This window comes from Zeus faber (assembly GCF_960531495.2).
Source record: "Zeus faber genome assembly, chromosome: 13".
Taxonomy (NCBI): domain Eukaryota; kingdom Metazoa; phylum Chordata; class Actinopteri; order Zeiformes; family Zeidae; genus Zeus; species Zeus faber.
The window spans coordinates 28387162-28406391 of NC_137198.1; the positions used below are offsets into that span (position 1 = coordinate 28387162).

The 19230-nt window shown below is 43.6% G+C and overlaps 1 protein-coding gene across 3 annotated transcripts in view; it reads right to left on the minus strand.

Annotated features, from left to right (window-relative positions):
* The window catches only part of nrxn3a (neurexin 3a), a gene marked incomplete at both ends in the record, with an annotated part of 408293 nt that overhangs the window by 107396 nt on the left and 281667 nt on the right, over positions 1-19230 (minus strand). For all 3 annotated transcript variants that reach the window (XM_080012225.1, XM_080012223.1, XM_080012224.1), the window contains one exon: positions 812-993. In XM_080012225.1, coding sequence (XP_079868351.1) covers positions 812-993 — 182 coding nt within the window. The remainder of the gene's footprint in view (positions 1-811; positions 994-19230) is intronic.

A 19230-nucleotide genomic window follows, 5' to 3' on the forward strand; every position in this document is an offset into this window, starting at 1 on the left:
GGCAGCTTTTTTGCTTCTACTTGTCATTATGAAGTTAATGTTGTTTGCAAGTGTAATGGCTAGAGAATAACAACATTATCTGTGTTTAGATTGGATCCCTATAAGCCTCAATATAATTCTTTGCATTCTGACTGCCACCGGGTACCAACTCCCGGGAAAATGAAGGATCGATCATGGCAGTGCATCACCCGTTGCACAGCCAGCAGTGGAGAATGGCGGACGGTGGAACAACCGAAGTGGAAACTTTACCCGGCAAGAGAAAAAGAATCCCGTTGACGAAGTAGGCAAAGAAGGGTCTCAGCAGAATTATAATTTCGTCAACAAGCAAGTTTCAGTTCAAACATTTAATATCGAGGCTTTGTCCTATTTTTTTCGACGTTGAAGATATGGTTCAAGGTTTGTTACTGTCAAATGCACAACAAAACAGCATGGAAGCATAATATTGCTGGCTATGAAATTCTTGCTTGCACGCACAGAGCTATAACAAATGGGTCACGCAAAAAGGATTGAAAACGAGAAGCATGCCACGAATATATCAATGTATACAAACAACTGGGGGCAAAGGACTGAATACTCAAGTGCTATTCCATTAATGCTTAGATTGTACAATATTTGGCAAGAAATGCCTCTTCAACTTGAGTGAAAAAAAATCATTGCTATGCTATTATATGCAATACTAATCCACACGTGTGTGTGTGTGTGTGTGTGTGTGTGTGTGTGTGTGTGTGTGTGTGTGTGTGTGTGTGTGTGTGTGTGTGTGTGTGTGTGTGTGTGTGTGTGTGTGTGTGGAGAGGAGCGGCGGTTAACTTACTATGTGCAGCATGAGATAGTCTCCCAGGCCTGGGGCACTGTCAATCCTCACCAGGATGCCGTCTTTCAGGGAGGTGCTGAAGCCCACGGTCAGCCTGTCGGTGCGGGTGCTGGGCCTCTCATTGGCGGGCCACTTGAATGTGATGAGTCCGCCGCCTTTGCCGAAGATGTAAGTGGTCCCAGCTAGAGTGAAAAATTAAGGAAAGAAAGAGTCATGGTGAGGCCAGGAAACATTCAGTCACCTCAACTTCATTATCAAGACTGATATACGATAATATCATATAATATATATAGATATATTTTTAATGAAAACCTTTTTCTTTTAAGTTTAATGTTCATCATTTCTATATTCTAAATGTAGAATCAGAATCGTGAGTCGGAGTGAGTTTATTCTGTCGGGTTCATTTAGATGTTCGAGGAATTTGTCATGGTGAGAATGGTGCGTACAATAAGCATTAAAAAAAAAAAGTCTGAAACAGTCTGGAAATTGTTAAATAAAATAAATATGAAGTAAAATCTAACATTATATTTAGCAGTATCTATTTACATTACATTTAGCAGATGCTTTTATCCAAAGCGACTTAAAATTACTCAAACACCGACGGATGCAGCCATTAGGAGTTAAGTGTCTTGCTCAAGGACACTACAGCATGCTAGCAGGAGGGGCCTGGGATTGATCCAGCAACCGTTAGATTACTAAAGGACCAGCTCTACCTCCTGAGCTACCATCCCCATGGGTATATTGGGTAAATTATAATCACATATTTTTGCTATTTATTACTAAGTTAGAGTTTGTACGGTGTTATTGCACGATACGACGTGAAACCTGAATATCTACACTAGAAACTACTCCTTCTGAAAGTAGTTAGAAAGATTCTTATTTCACCCCAATCTGTGGCTTATAGGTCTAAATGTGAATTTTAACATACAAATTAGTGGTGCTGGCTGCCAAATAATATGGGAGGAGAATATACTGTATGTCACACTCGCTGTTGTTGCGAGAATTTTAGCTCCTAAACTTGGGGTCACGGGCCCAAAAAATGTCCAGAGGTCCCTGCCCTACAATTACTTTACGAACGTGAGCATTCTTGACGTTTTACGTGATTTTAATTCTGCATGAAAGCCTCCTCTTCTTTTTCCCTCATTTTAGCGAAATCATTGGGATTCCTTTGTCCCATTTCCAACCTTCCCTGCCTCTGTTGGTCTTGTCCAAATAAACATCTCTAGCTATGCATCTCTGCTGATGTTACTTGTTCCAATTCAAGGCTCTGCTCACGGTGCGATGCAGAGTCGATTGGACAGCCACTGACAAATGTAGTTAGCGTTAAATACCATTGGATTAAAGCTCCGGCTAATACCGAATGGGTTGAGGGCGGAAGTTTTCACAGTTGTCTTGGTAGGGATGCATAGGTCTCATGTTGCGACTGATTAAAAGGATTGACAATTTATTTGAGCGATTAATCATGTGTTGCATTTGTGGATGGATTGGGGGTTTGATTTATTTCAGCCTTCTATTCCTGCTGTTCCTTGTTCTGTAACTAGAACGTATTGCCGTCGCAGTAACTACTCAGAGGATGTACTTGACAGGAGCATGTGTACTTCACCGCACAAAGTCAAAATAACAGAAACCAAAAGTATGTTCTTTTGCGATTTGCCCCCAACACCCGAATCTTTTCTGGCCTAAGTTACACGTCTCAACGAGAACCCTTCCCTTCCGAGTCAAAGTAGGTCAGGCAGAAAAAAAACACAAAAGTTCTGAGCACAGACCCAGGTTAGAGTCTTCCAAAGAGGTTAAGTATGAGTAATATATTCACATCTGGGTCGCAGAAGGCATAATTCACAGGCGTTTCGTAGCTTCTGCGTCCAGCCACGAGGGAAACGCTTTGTGACTTATGCGAGTTAAATATAACCCTGCAATCCCGAATCGGACGAGGAGGAGATTTTTGACAAATGACACGCTCCACAACACCGCGGAGCCTCGTTAATCTGAACTGCGCATCGGATGACTTGTCGGTTGGAACCGGAATGATCAAAAAGCAAATAAAGAGTGTTGTTGCTTGTTACTTTTTTAAAAAGTCATGTAGTATACATGACTTGTTACTTTTAAAATAAAGTAATGCCATACTTTACTTATTACTTCTTGTAGAAAGTGTTTTTCTTAACTCATTTGAAATCAAACAATGCCCCAAGTAATTGAGAAGAGTGCCAGTAGTCATTATGTATTTGTGAATATCATTGTGTTTAAGTTTATAAGCTTCTGATTCATGTTATAATTGAATTCCATAGTCTTTGACATTGTCGTGACTTTTGAATTAGTGTTAGTCTGTCTATGGACGTTAACACTACATATTAGCATCAAGCTATGCAGAGTTCTGTGCATTTTAAAATGTGCGGAAGCATTTAAATACACCTCGCCCAATAGTTTTCAATCCACCTCTCCCTCTGCGGTTCAAAGTACGCCATGCTGTGTTGTTATTGTATTTGTCGCTCAAGAAAAAAAACATCAATGCGCATGCTCCCAATGTTCTTCTGTGGCATACGACATAACGTTTTATCGCCCCCCATTGGCTTGGCATGCTTATGTGAGCGTTTTCAATCGTTTTTTCGTTCTCGTTTGGATGGCGATAATTTCAAAAACACAGTTTATGTGGACAGGAATATTTTGGAAAAGGCAGGGGGAAAACATACATTTTTAAAAATACCGATATACGCGTGGACAAGGCCTTAGTTTCAATATGCATTTGAAAATAGGCTTATCCCTTTCGGGCTTTTAAGCCACCATTGACTAGTAACCCAACTATATAGTGAGCAGATCTGTTGACTGCTAAGCTTAGGGAAGAGAGGTTTGGATAAATAGGGTAAAAAAAAAGTGGGGATGTTACTGAAATAGAGCTGGAAACTTAAAATGATGTTTCATTCCATGAAATGATATGCAACCACAGTGGACATTGCGCACCCACATACGCACCCACATACACACCCACCCACAGAGAATCAATTTCAGACCTTAAAAAGTTGGGATTATGCTCGTCATAAGAGTAAATTTCCTACGGATAGCTGACCAAGTTAAAGTCAAATTCAAAGTCTGCTTTATTGTGGGAATCTCAGGAAAGCTCATGAAACAGGAAACATCACATTACTGGAATTCAAAAGCCTGAAGTCAAATAAAGTGTGACAGGGTTCAGATTTCTGGAGTATACTTTCACGCCTGTAAACCAGGGTTCATAGTGTGTTCAGGGTTCATTCCCAGTAAAGGTTGCCTTTAACTCTAGGTTAAAGTACTACATAAACATGGGCAACGGGGGGGCAGGGGGGGGTCCGGTGAAAGGTGCAGTTCCCATCTCAATTAAAGGCAAATGCAAATGGTTAGGACCAATCACAAGGCGAATAGACAGAAGAGGCCAAGAGAGAGTGTCAGTGTCTAAGGAGGTGCGGTTGTAAAGCTCCTGCACCAATGAAAATAACATAAGCTGACATTTTGGGGGGCCTATCAAAATGGCAGCGGCCTATCAACGCTGTATCAATAGCGTCACGCCAGAGGAAAGCAGTGAGCCGCATGAAGATTTCCTCTTGACAGAATGACCCCTGTGAGTATTATGCCCGACTCCCAATACCCAAACTAAGCAGATGTCTCATTTAGGACACATTGCCGTCACGGGTCAATGCTGCTTCCCCAAATGACAGCTAAAATGTTTGGTGTGGTGTGGCAGTGGTGTGGTTTAAGCAGCCACACCTGTCTTGGCTATAGGTAATTGGGCCCGGGTTCACGGTGGCTGTACACCCGTTGCCCATTAGAGCAATCAACAAAGTACGTCACTGAAAATTTAAAGAGGTTTTTGAATGCACCATAGCGCCAGAAGCTGTGAATTGGCTCGCTTTTATCTGATTACTGCAATAAAAAAAACACTGCTGTCCTAGTAAAAATTGACGGACCCCCTGCAGTACTGGATGAAAGGGTTAAAATGGCCGTGAAGTTGAAGCTAGTTGAGAAGGCAATACATGTTTCTTATACTTGGCTTCTGCTAAACTTGGCAGATGAGAAAAACCAAATTAATTCATTATTATGACGAACCATAAGTATAAGTAAGTATAAGAATAACCGCAATTTTTATTTTCTCCACTTTTTAGTCTTGCTTACATAGCTCGTCATCTTGGAGACACGTAACATGCCGCGTTTCACCGTTTGGGTCAGACCAACCCCATCCACCCCCAACACAAAAAAAGCGAGAGACCTTGAAATCTCTAAAAGCATGGAGGCCGCACGCACTTAGCAACATTAATGCATTTTTTGCCCATTAAGCATTTGCTTCCAAAGAGGTAAGGTAAATTCACAATATGACAGAAAATTTATGCAGATAAATAAATCGCTAACAGCTCCACAGGGAAAGAAAAAAAAAAAACAGCTACCACCACAAAAAGGGTTTTTATACCGTTTTTTTAAGTAATACATCAACACATTTTTGGCATTAAAGCTCCTAATGGGGTTTGAAACATTCAGACGTGGGCGTCATGCAATTAATGCTCATTTTCTGTCCCGATTACGGGAGTGAGAATCCATTAAAAAACACTCCTAAGTGTGCTTAAGGGACAAAGACCTGTTAGGCCCGAGATGCTGGATGTAGTGCCTTTTGACGTTCCAATTGTCTTTCTTGAGAATGTTCTCCTTTTGGCCCTTTCACAAAATGTAATGTCCCTGTACCTCACGTCACTCCAGTGCATCAATATACAAACTCAGCTATGCTTACTTTTATTAACGTATTTATCCTCCAGGAGGTAGCTAGTCCTGAAAGGTGATATTACTATATTGTTTTGCATGAACTGCAACATTTTGCATGTTCTGCATAGTTCTATATATCTGGATATTTCAGCTTTGTATTTTCTTTGGCTATTTGTGAATATTTGGCTATTCTATATTATTTTCATATTATTGTAGTCATTCATTGCATTGTTATTTTATTTTATTTTTGTTTATCACTATTTATCACTTTTGGCTGTTACAGATTTTTTTTTTTTACGTATTTTTTAATTGTCTGTAGAGAAACCTACCTATCCACACCATGACAAATTCCTTGTATATGAAAATGTCTTCATATATAACATTCTGATTCTACCAAATAATCGCTGGTGCAAAACCAAATTTGCTATTTGTCACAAATTACCCAATGCAACGTTAAAATAAACATTTTGAACTAGAGTAATGTAATACTGTACTTAAGAAATAGCAACAAAAACCAAGATTGATGACAGCAGAATACAAACACAGTGAGTAAATTTTAACACAGCAACACTGGCCCCGGATTCTAAAAACTCTTCATTTCATAATAGAAAACAAATCTTAAACGATATGTTGTCATCAATGATCAGTCATGTAATCTTCCTCCATAGAGTGTGTGTGTGAGTGTGTTCCCCCCACGCCCATATTGCTGTCAGAAACAGAATGAAAAAAATCCGATCCGCAATTTTTTCCAACATCTACTCTACTCATATCGTTCCCTTAAATATTGTGGCATTAGTAATTTGGTGAGGAGATTAATGCTGTGCCAGGATATGAGAGTGGGCACTTTTTGTCTTTGATTCGCCACCCTATCGCAGCCAACGAAAACGCTCTTCATCTTGTATTGATTCAGGGAGGCGTACGGGGAGACAGCCAGAATACACATAAAGACAGACACACCAACACACACACACACACAGGCGGACCTGCACATGCCACGCGTTCAGAAGTGTCGAAGAAATAAGAGCTTTAATCAATTGGAGCGTCGGTTGCAAATGCACAGTGGCGCAAATGCATGTAACGCACACACATTTCTATAAACAAAGAACAGGGACGTCCTTTCCGGAGCTGATGTTGTTTGAAACCACGCGACCATCTGAGGTATTCGCTCGCATCTTGCATGAGCATACTGGCGTTTGCATTGGCGCCGTCCATTAGACAATTTGAATCTGAGGTGATGTGAGATGAGTGATGCAAGACTTGTTCATAGTGAACAATTCTTTGAAATGAGTCGGGAGTCACTCTGGCAAAAGAGTTGTTTGTTTGCGACTCTGTAACTGCAACCAGGCACACAAGCTGAACTGAGACCCGACTCTTAAATGAAAAGTAAGTAAAGCCTCAACCAGTTTGTGAACAAAATTGGAGATCCATGAGTCAGGTGTGTTGTATGTTATACTCATCAACAGTAAATAATTACTGAGGACTAAAAAAATTATTTGACAATCTAATGATTCTTGTGAGAATTCCATTTGCAACTCAGAGCTGATCCGACTCTTCTGACTCATCACACCAACTGAATCAAGCAAGTCGGAAAAGTGAAAAAAATTGAACAAATCTTTTTGAACGAATCTCCAAGAAGAGCCAAAGTCTTCATCACTAGTTGAGACACCATCGCGGAGGAAATTTTAGTTGAGTGCAATGTGGTGTTGTTTGGGATTCGGACTCAAGACGTACTTGGGTTTTAGGAATGGAATAATTATCTGGTAAATGCAGGGGTAGCAATAACACCGCAAATGCAGCTTGAGTTCCGTCGGGTCCGGTTTGTCCATTGATGGCTTTTCACGTCAGGGAAATTGAGGCTGCAATCGTCGGCGTTGAGGTTACAATCGTAGGCGGAAGAAAAATGTGTCAGCTTAGAGTGCCGGCGCTGAAAATGATATGGATTTGGGGTTTGGGGATGGGGTGGGAGCTCTGATTTTTCTTGACGTTTGCTATTTTCATTTGCGGGAGGTATTGTTTGGCTGTACGGATGACATTTTGATCTGTAGTGAGAGTAGGGAGCAGGTTGAGGAGAGCCTGAGAAGTGGAGGCATTAGAGAGAAGAGGAATGAGAGTCAGCAGGAGTAAGACAGAATACATGTGCCTGAATGGAAGGGAGTGTGGCGAAAAGCTGAGAATGCAAGGAGTGAAGGTGGAGAAAGCGGATGAGTTGAAGTACTTGGTGTCGACCATCCAAAGCAGCAGAGAGGGCGGGAGAGAGGTGAAGAAGAGAGTACAGGCAGGGTGGAGTGGGTGGAGAAGAGTGTCCAGAGTGATCTGTGACAGAAGGGATCCAGCAAGAGTGAAGGGGAAGGTCTACAGGACGGTAGTGAGACCAGCTATGTTGAACGGTTTATTGGGAGAAGGATGCTGAGGATGGAGCTGCCAGGCAAGAGGAAAAGAGGAAGGCCAAAGAGAAGGTTTATGGATGTGGTGAGGGAGGACATGCAGGCGGTCGGTGTAGGGGAGGAAGATGAAGAGGAAGAACAGAATGTATTGGAGGCAGAAGATCCGCTGTGGCGACCCCTAACGGGAGCAGCCGAAAGGAAAAGAAGAAGAAGATTGTTTGGCAGTACGGGTGGGGGCATGTGGGGTTGGTGCCTTCCATTCAGTCGTGCGAAGAAAACTACCCGTTTGCCCCTCTGTGATCCGTGACAAAACTGTAAACAATGGAAATGATAGTAGTTGCTGTGTGTGTGTGTGTGTGTGTGTGTGTGTGTGTGTCCACGGTAGGTTGACTGTGCTGTAGGCTGCAGTGCGCGACAACAACAATGGAGCCGCTGTCCCACGGGTGGGCACACGGAGGAAGCACCCCGGAAAATGAGGCGGCATTCGGGGCAGAATGAGGACACAACCTTACCCTAACAAAATCAAAACTCTCTCCCGCTCCTGCTCGCCAAACCTGGAACAGCTGACTATCTCATGCCGTCCGTTCTACCTCCCCCGGGAATTCAGCACAGTCATCATCACAGCGGTTTATATTCCACCGCAAGCGGACACCGACACAGCACTATCGGACATCTATGATGTGACTTCAGAACAAACAAATCCCGACGCGGCTGTGGTGGGACTTTAATAGGGCGAACCTTCAAAAAGTTCCGCCTAATTTCAATCAAAACATCACGTGTGCCACCAGGGGAGAATGAACTTTGGATCAGTGTTACACACCGTACAGGAACGGATACAAGACCGTCTCGCTCCCTGCTTTCGGGAATCATATGGCCATCTCGTTACCTCCTGTTTACAAGTCATGCATCGTGCGTGAAACGGTAGTGACGAGGAACGTAAAGTGGTGGTCGGACCAACCAGAGGCTGCACATCAGGATGCTCTGACTCACGTCGACTGGTTGTTGTTATAATCAAGTTCCAGTGACGTCAGCGAGTTTACGGTAGTAGCTATGAGCTTCATAGCTACGTTAGCGGACAGCATCGTTCCCACAGTGAAAGTTCTGATATTTCGATAAATCCATCCGCAGCGCTCTGAATGCTCGCACGGCCGCTTGCAAACGACGGTCTTGTTTTTGGCAACATGGGCAATTACAAAGCGGAATCGTACAAACTGAAGAGGGCAATGAAGGTTGCTAAATAGACGTACAGAGACAGAGTGGAGCGTCAGATGGAGCAACGGGACACCAGATGCTTGTGGCGGGGGCTGCGAACTATTAATTACAAGAGCAGCCCCTCCGAAGCCACGAGTGTGGATGCCTCCCTAGCCGAGGCATCCACGGTTTGAGGCTGGCAACAACACCATTAGCTCGCCGGCTAATTGAAGTTACACTGCTGGGGATGAAAACGCACTCTCAGTGTCAAGAGGGCTCTGATGCGGGTGAACACCAGGAAAGCTGTGGGCCAAGATGGCATATCTGGGTGAGTACTGAAGACCTGTGGAAACCAGCTAGCCCCGGCCTTCCTGGCCAAGTTGGTGGTCCCGTCCTGCTTCAAGAGGTCCACCATCATCCTTGTCCCGAAGATTGCCTCTCCTGCCTGCTTGAATGACTACTGTCCAGTGGCCTTCACCTCGATGTTTCAAGAAGTGCTTAGAGAGGCTGATTAAGGATTACATCTGCGCCTCCCTCCTCCGCACTATTGACCCGCTGCAGTTTGCGTACCGGCCAAACAGATCCATGGACAAGGCGGTCTCCCAGGTACTGCATACCACTCTGACGCACAGTGATAGCGGGGGCCTATGTGAGATTGCTGTTCATGGACTGTAGTTCAGTTTTCAATACCATAGTCCCCAGACTGGCTGTCAAGCTGCGAGAGCTCGGACTGAACACTGTGTGTCTGGATCCTGGACTTCCTCACAACCAGGCCCCAAGTGGTCAGGGTGGGGAGGCACATGTCCAGCTCCCTCACCCTGAACACGGGATCCCCCAGGGCTGCGTCCTCAGCCCCCTACGGTACTCCCTGTACACATATAACTGTGTGGCCAGCTCCTGCTCCAACACAATCATCAAGTTTGCTGATGACACAGTCGTTGTGGGCCTAATGAGACAATGAGAAGGCCTACCCCAAGGATTTGGCTGACCTGTCACTCTGGAGCCAGGACAACAGCCTCTTCCTGAACATCAGCAAAACGAATGAGTAAGTAATTGTAAGTCGCTTTGGATAAAAGCGTCTGCTAAATGTAATGTAAATGTAAATAAATACTGTATCACTACGATGGGTCACTGCATACTGCACTGTATTGCTGTTCTGTTCGGTGTTACTGTGTTACTACTATACAAATAGCCCATCCCAAATACATAATGTCTATTCCCTTTATTTCTATTTTGTACCCCCACTCAGAATTACCTTTTTGAGTATTATTTTATTTTATTTTATATTATTCTCTTTATTAACTGCATTACAGTTTAGGAATTAGTTAGTTCAGTTAGTTAGTTAGATAGTAATTAGGTTAGCAATTGTGTTCAGTTTAGAACATATTGTGCATAATTTCCGGGTGCATTGCAATGGCATTTCAGTGCATTTATGTATGTATACGTATGTGACAAATAAACCTCTTGAATCATGAATTTTGAGATCTACTATGACTGAAGGCTGTATTGTTTATTTCTCGCCTCAAATTTGTTCAGAAACAGATTTCAGTGGACTGATTGGCTCACAGAACTCGGGGCCTTGGGGTTTGGCTCCTCCCACTTAAACAGTGTCAGGAACACATTTTGAGGCATGTTTAGAAAGATAAGAATGCATAATCCGAGTGGTATTTTCAGAAAAAAAGTTAAAAAACATGTTTTTGGGCATCTTAGAGACCTATATTAACTTGTGTAAAAATGGCCATAATAGGTTCTCTTTAGGAATAAGTGTTTTCAAGAAAGTGTTCTGCCTTCACCTGCCTGCTTGTTATCCTTAGCTACAGACGAAAGTATGTAAACGTCGAACAGGACGATGTGTTGAATAGTTTCAAAAGGCGATTTAAATAAGGCGGCCCGACCCTCATGCAAAAAAGAATAACCTCAGTATCAAATCGCTGGTTTACGCATGAAAATTGGAGTTTGATCAGAAGGTTAAAAGAACTCCCAAAATAGTAGCCAAGGGGGAACGTAAGTCTACACCTAGATTAAAAATCGAGGTGTCGCTATTAAACTGGTGTGGCCGTGGGAAACGGCGTCTCCATTTTAAAACGCTGTCGTTGCAGTTTTCCGTATCTAATCGACAATGGGGCGGCTTCAAATTGGACCGCGGCTTCCCGCCGCTCCCTCTGAATGACTCACACTGTCAGCAGTTGCTTTTCACTAAGTTTCGTCGAGTGACGTCAAGTCGAAGTTGGACAGGTTGGTTGCTGCAGGGGCCACATGCATTAAAAATCTGAGGAAGTGAGACAGTGCATGATAATTGGAAAATAAACTTATCATTCCATAAAATTAAATAAGAAATTAGGTCCTTTTCTTTTAACATCAACACAGCATCCAATGGGAGATTTTAATTAAGTCCAATATTATGCTCAATGACAGGTTGTTTAAAGCCCTGTATGATCACATCGATTATGCTGCATTAATTCACTGTTAACCTCCCACTAGGGAATTACACATCTCAAAAGGATTTTCCTATTGAATGAGAAAGCAAATCCAGTTGAAGAAGCACTTAGCTACAATATATTATGATTGACCCACACACACACACGTGTGGGGATGGGGTGGTTTGAGCAGCCACACCTAACCTTGATCTAGGTAATTGGGATCAGAGTGGCTGCATACCTGTTGCTGTTTGAAGAAGAGGAAGAATCTTTAATTATCACACAACACACACTTTGGATGGTGGCTGGAGAAAATGCCTCTGCATTTAACCCATCCTGGCTTGTCCTTCCTCCAGGGATTGCAGCCAGGAGCAGTGGGCAGCATTCATGGACAGGCCCAGGGACCTGGTGATGAGTATCCATTTCTGGTCAGACAATGATGTGTGCATGTTTTTGGTGGGGGTCCTTACTGACGTGAGGTGGAGGAAACCCCATGTGAGCACAGGAGAACATGCAAACTCCACACAGAAAGGCTCCTATTTGGGAGATTACCCCCCGGAGCATGGTAGCACCATGCACACAGAACCCCAGGCGGGAATTGAACCCAGGACCTGCTTGCTGTGAGGCAGCAGTGCAATGCACTGCGCCAGGAGGGGAACCCTACCATGACATGTTTCTATCTGATTCTGGGCCGAATTTCAACTGTCTCACTCTCTACATTAGACTGGTGTGTCTACAACCCTGTCTTCTGTGTCTCCGTGCCAGAGGTCCCTGAACACGCCACTTGGGTGGCGCGTGGTAGGCGAAACTGCCAAACTGGCACCTGAAAAGAGACTCTCCGGCACGGGACGGGACACAGAAGGGGCCGTCCGAAGATGCCCTGGAGCCACCAGCGGGTCAATGGGCGGCCCCAGCACCAACCTTTCCTGGCTGGGAGCAGCAGCACCCAGGGGTCTGGCAGAGGACCGGGGAGAAGCGGCCGCAGCAACTATCACAGGTAACCGCCTGCATCTAGCTCCTCTGCCCAGCAGCCACCACCGGGACCAACCAGCAGCCCAGCAGCGAGGCCACCCCCTCAAGCGGCCCCCGCAACAGCCAAGCCCGGCCAAGCCTTCACCAACTAGCACAACAGCCTGGGTCTCCACGCTCCGGAAGGGAGGAGGGGGCAGTCGGTCGTCGCCTTGGGGGAAGGAGGCCGGTCGCTTGTGCTGCTCCAGGGAACCAGGTCTATTTTTTTCATTTTTGTTCTCTGCTTGGTGGTGGTGGTGGGGGGGGGGGGGGGGGGGGGAGGCTTCGGCCAGGTATTCTCCCTGGCCTCAGTTTGATGGAGAGGATATGTGGTGTGGGGATGGGGTGGTTTGAGCAGCCAGACCTGACCAGGATCTACGTCATTTGGATCAGAGTGGCTGCTTACCTGTTGCTTGTTGGTTGGTCTAACAAGCAACAGGTAAAACCCCCATCCCCACACTCACTCAGGAGAGGATCACCGTCATGACATGTTTCAATCTGCTCCTTGGCCAATTCCAGCTGGCCTACTCTCTACAATAAACTGGTGTATACAACCCCGTCTTCTGTGTCTCTGTGTCGGAGGTCCATGAACGCGGCACTTGGGTGGTGTGTGGAAGGCGAAACACACACACACACACACACACACACACACACACACACACACCCTACATTGTAGTCCACCCAACCAATCTGTAACCTGATCTGGGATAGTTTTGTGTTTGAACATTTTATCTTGTATGGCTTTGCATTCGATACCAACATTTAATTCATTTACTTCAGGTGAATCATCACCGCCAAAATCAATAATCAGTGATTAACAAGGTGATAACTTTGAAAGCTAACAACGGATGTAGGGATCATTTTTCCTCTGTGAGTACACTTTTTGATACATTTCTCTTGCCTTCTTTCAAAACTCAACAGTATCTTGTGTTCATGTTCTAAAGACCCAAATGTAAAACTCACAAGCCTTCTTCAGCTCCAATGCTTAAAAAAACGGAATTGACATTTGTATTTCTCATTGTATCGATTGTCATTTTTAAAATGTTCTTAAAAATCCTACATTTCAATCTCATATGTATTTGCACTTTAAAAGAGCAAAGCAAAAAGGTTACTTCATTGTTGAAGTAATTTCTGATAGACCGATAGGTTTTGACCTGCATCATATTGTTGTCGTAGGTCCATGTTATCATTTGTACATAACAGCCGAGTAAGGGCTTGTGTTCACTGAACTTCTTTCTGCTAGAAAAGCGCTGAAATGGAGATTTGTATCCATGACATAACTTATAGAAACTCATAGCAAAGTACTCAGCTCACCTTTCCAAATTTGTTGGTCAGCTACCCCCGTGGGTGTAGCGTCGTTTGATATGCAATTGGTTGGTTGGAGTGAAGCCACAGTGACGGACAGGAGTGCCTATTCTGAGGATCTCAAACGTTTTCCAATGAAAAGCGTTCGTACCATAAAAAGTTGTGGTTTTGTGACCTCTGTCTGTATATCTTCGCAACGCTCCTGCCTCCACGCTGAAAAAACACTCAGACTCCCACACACGTACTGTACATACATCCAGGGATCATTGCCATGACTACAGAAAGCTTGTGAAGTTTGTTGACTTGTCAGTGTTTTTCAGGCAGACTGGCGTAGCCTACACGAGTACACGATCATCCCGTTTTTATATTTTATATTACCGTTTTTTGGAGCCCTGGGTGAGATCTGTAGAAGGTGCCCCCCCCCCCCCCCTTTGGCCCCGCAGCGTCCACAAAATTCCTTACAGGTGCATCTACCCTCCCACGCACATTGCATACCTCACCGCCCAAACTCCACCCAACCAGCCCTCCAATGCTGCCACCTCACCTCAATCCAAATCAACCGCAAACATTAGTTGGGGGGTCCAGGGGTCCTCATCCGATTAGAACTTTTGTTTTTAGAGACCTTTATTCCTGCATTCAGGTGAATTTTTATGAAAGTGAATCACAAAATAAAGAGCCAACAAAATCCATTTTAAAAACGAATCTAGCTTCCCTCAACTAAAGCAACAACTGCAACAACTTTATGTTTTAATTTTTTTTTGTTTTACCTTGTTTGTTATCCATTTTTAATTTTGACGACACATACCAAAAAAAATTCCACTGTTTGGTGTGTGTGTGACTGTAAAGGGGGGGGTTCCGGGGGTCCAGTTGATCGATGGGTTGTGTTGTGCTATTTGCATCAGTTCATCTTATCGGGGCGAGGTGTCCAGTAAAGAGAGTGATTGGCCGAGGTGATGAGAGAGGGTTCTGGGTTGTTCTGTGCAGGGAGGTGCGGACAGAGAAGAGCGAGGGATATGGATGTGGAGTTCACTTGTTGCTGCTTGTAATGTGAAGAAACAGCAAGATAAAGAGGAAAGTGAAACTGTATAGAAGGGTCATAGCGATCCCCTGGTAGGGAATAGAACCGGGCCTGGTTACTGGGTCGCCTTCACTGAGTCCTGTTTAGTTAACCAAGCGCCACAATATTTTGTGTTGTATCGGCCCCATTGTCAAGCAGCACACCAGGATAATACCTGGTACACCAGTCCACCCATGGTTGAGATCAGAGCAGAGCAGCTGCCAACCGCCGGTCACGTGACTACTGGGCAAAACCAAACACCCTTGGGGGCCAAAAATTGTACTTTTCTTAAAAAGATAAATAAATAAATAAATAATAATAATAATAATAATAATAACTAATATTTTATTTAATTTTTATTTCCTCTTCTTGGCTTGGCGCCCACATGGATGTTTGCCACCCTGGGTGACTGCCTATACAGCCTATGCTCAGAACAGGCACAAACAGACACAACCTGCTCTGTCCATTTGTCAACAGTGCATGTGACAAGAGGCAAGACAAGACACAGCCAACCTATTAACCGCTAAAAACCTCAGAAAAATGTATAACTGTATCTTAATATTACGGCCTACTAATAGTTCATGATGCAAAACTCGCAAATGACTCTTTAACTTCGACTCACAAACTTAAAATAATTACTGAGGACTAAATTAAAGTCCAATGCCAAAAAGGCCATGACATTTGGCATGATTCATATTCAATGTGACTGTATTACTCCATTGATTTTACTGCGTTCCACTGCAACTAATAATTTTTGACAGAATGATTCATGTGAGAATTTCATTCAAAACTCAGAGCCGAACCAATCTGACTTTAATTCAATTTCCTTGCGTTACACCAACTGAATCAAATGAACAAAGATTCAGAAAAAAGAGCGACTCTTTTTACAGAGTAGGCCTGAAAGCGCCGAATCACAAAATAGAGTCAAAGCTTACATCAAATTGAATAGTCTAATCTTGTTCTGATGATCATAGAGCTGGTACTCAGTCTCTAAATTATAAATTAGATAGATTAGATTAGTACAGCCTTGCAATTTTGATCTTGCGACACAAGAGCTAATTTCCAGTTTTTTATTTTATATATACGTATATATATATACAGTATATATATATATATATATATCTAATATATATATATATATATATATATATATATATATACAGTATATATATATATATATATATCTAATATATATATATATATATATATAGTATTTGTATTTGTATTTTGCAATGTTTTTTATGTGGAATTTTAACATATTTTGCGGCTCAGAATTTTAATATTATTTAATTTTATTTTTCAGACTTCTGTACTGTAAGGGTTTTTTATGATAAATTGTCTGTAGAGAAACGCATCAATCCGCACCATACCAATTCCTTGCATGTGGAAATGGAGTTGGTGGAATAAACTCATTATGATTCTGATAATAATGATTTTAACAATGTTCATGTTACATTTAGTCATTTTAACCTTCAGGATCATTATACCAATTTTCAGGTTTTACAATAAAGGAGCAAATCAACTTGGCGCAAGGCAGCAGTCCTAAAATCGTAAAATCCAAAAGGTCTCACCAAAAGGTGTGTGGTGTTATGTTGCTTTGGTGGTTTTTTCGGAACGTCCAAACAATTAAAAGTTAACATCAACGTACGGTATAAATGTTAATGTAAAGGTTAAATATTGCAACGATAAACAGTGGTTGGCGCAGAGACGCTATAAATAACAGAAAGTCAGCAGATGCAATGCAAGCCTTTGCTGGAAATCTCAGCTGAGGAGATAATTGGGACAGTGTTTGTTTTTCTGGGGGGGGGGGGGGGGGGTATTTTTCCACCAAGCAAAATGAAATAAAACAATAGAAAAAACAAACAAGGAAATAAAATGAAAGAAAGAGATTGGCAGGGGATATTCACAGAGAGTGAAAGATAAAAGCTGGGAGCGAGGATGGAGGAGAAGATGGAGAGAGAGAGGCAGAAGGAAACAGAAAGAGAGAGATAACACAGAGAGAAATAATAGAGAGAGAGAGAGAGAGGGAGAGAGAGATACAATGGGGACTGGGTAATCCCTCTGGGTGTGAGTCACAAAGACTGCTGCAGTTTCTCTCTCTCTCTTACTCCTTCCTTTTGCCCCCCATCACTTGACCGCCCGCCCCCATCTTCATCCTGCCTTCCCAACCCAGCCCCCCAACCCCCTTCACACACACACACGAGTGCACACACGCATGTGCACATGCACTTGCACTTGCGTGCACACACACACACACACACACACACACACACACACACACACACACACATGCGCGCACCAGCTTATAGTACAGCTCTCATCCCAGGAGCTGTTTGTCTGCATTGATCTGAATTCCATCTTGTTGTCAACCACCCACTGCCTGGACTTATCTCTTGCTTTCTCTGCCTCCCTCTCTCTCTCTCTCTCTCTCTCTCTCTCTCTCTGTCTTTCTCTCTCTCTCTCTCTCTCTCTCTCCACCTACAATTACACGTCTTCATTGAATGTCGTCGTTCTGTACCTCGGTCTGCCATCTGTCTCTTTGTGTCTTCAGAACCTGGTCAGTATGGGGTTAAGAAAGGAAAAATGTGACCACCGTTCGGTTGAGCGTCCAGGTCCAGTTCTTCTCAAGGCCGCTGGCGAATCCAGAGAACCGTCACCGAGTGAGAAGCCGCCCTCTCTTCTCTCCCATTCCCGTTGTTTTGTCTTGGCCTCCTTCCCCACCAAGTTACAGGAACAAAACAAGGAACCATTTTGGCCAAAATTCACTCTACTCCACAGAGCAATGCCTTCAACCCCGAGAGCCGGTGTACTGTTGTGTACACCAGCTTGTATGTTGACACACAAATATATCGACAACCTGAAATTGCTCTCGCTCAAGAGCTCTGGCTCGGTAAACACAAACACACACACACACGCACGCACGCACACACGCACACACACAAATGCATGAGTACACAAGCACAAACAAAGTTGATCACAGGGAGGGAGAGTCACATCTAACTTGGAACAGGAGATGCAAGATGGTGTGTTAGGTGTGTTAAGGTCGGGCGTAAGCTGTGTGTGTGTGTGTGTGTGTGTGTGTGTGTGTGTGTGCAGGCGGTGTAAGAAAACCATCCGGAGAGGGAAGTACTTTGGGATTGGACATTAAGGTCATTTGATTTGCACTTGGGGAATGACGCATAAAAGCAACTTTTGATCTAAATTAATATGAACTTTTGACACGTTTTGACAAAACGGGTTTCTGAAAAACGGAACGGTCCTAATCCAATCCATTCCATTTGATCCATCAGCACAAGATCATCAAGTACCGAGCATCAACGCATCACTCCGTGATAACACTCTTTGGACACCTTTCCAAAACCCTATCTTGAGCTTTCAGTTTGTTTGAAAGTAAAGTTTCAAGGTACCCTATGAAGGACATTGTAAATAAACATTGAAATGAACAGAAGCTGGATGGGCCGTGTTTGCTCAAGACACTTGGAATCCCCCCCCCCCCCAGCCTGTTGTGGTTTAATCTTTTAGTCATTTTGTGTGCATCTACAAAATTGAAGCAGTCCATTCTCGGAGCCCCCCCACCCCCCACACCTTAGCTATCAATTGTCTGGCATTAAGTGAGAGCAGGGGAGGCGGCTTAGTGTAATCTGCTGTTACCACCGGCGTTAATCATCCCTGACCCTGAAGGGATACTGTTTAATCCCAAGCAAAAAGCCTCTATAATCGCAAAATAATAACAGTTTATTAAATCCGCTGAATGTGCCCCGCGTCTCCGTGAAATAAACCAAGGTATTGCCACAGTCTGCTTTTCCGTCTGCCAATACTGATTTCTCATGATGATACGGTATGCCCCGTTTAGCAGGGGGTTGGGGGTGAGGGGGTGACATTGTTGGTGTAAGTGATTTGATAATAAATGGCAAAATGTCATGGCTTGAGTCCCACTATCTTCACGAATCTAAGTGCACCTTGACCAAAGCACTGTTTAGCATATGTTACTACATACATACATATATATATATATAATGAATATACTGTATATGTACACACACAGACAAACATTTGTGTTGTATTTGCAGTGTGCGTGTACTTTGCAGTGTCCTCTATTATGTCGAGTGTTTGAATGGAAAAGAGTTCTCATGAAAAGGCCCAGGAATGTGCAGCGTGCGGATGATCCACCACACACCAAAAACCGACCGTCATCAAAACAGAAATTTGGAAAGAGGGAGCATAGTAAGGCAAGAGAAAGAGAACGAGAGGGAGACACAGCTTTTCCACATAATGCCGAGTGGAAGAAGCTCACATTTGTACAATTCACCAGAATTTATGACATTATCAGTCATCCAGTCC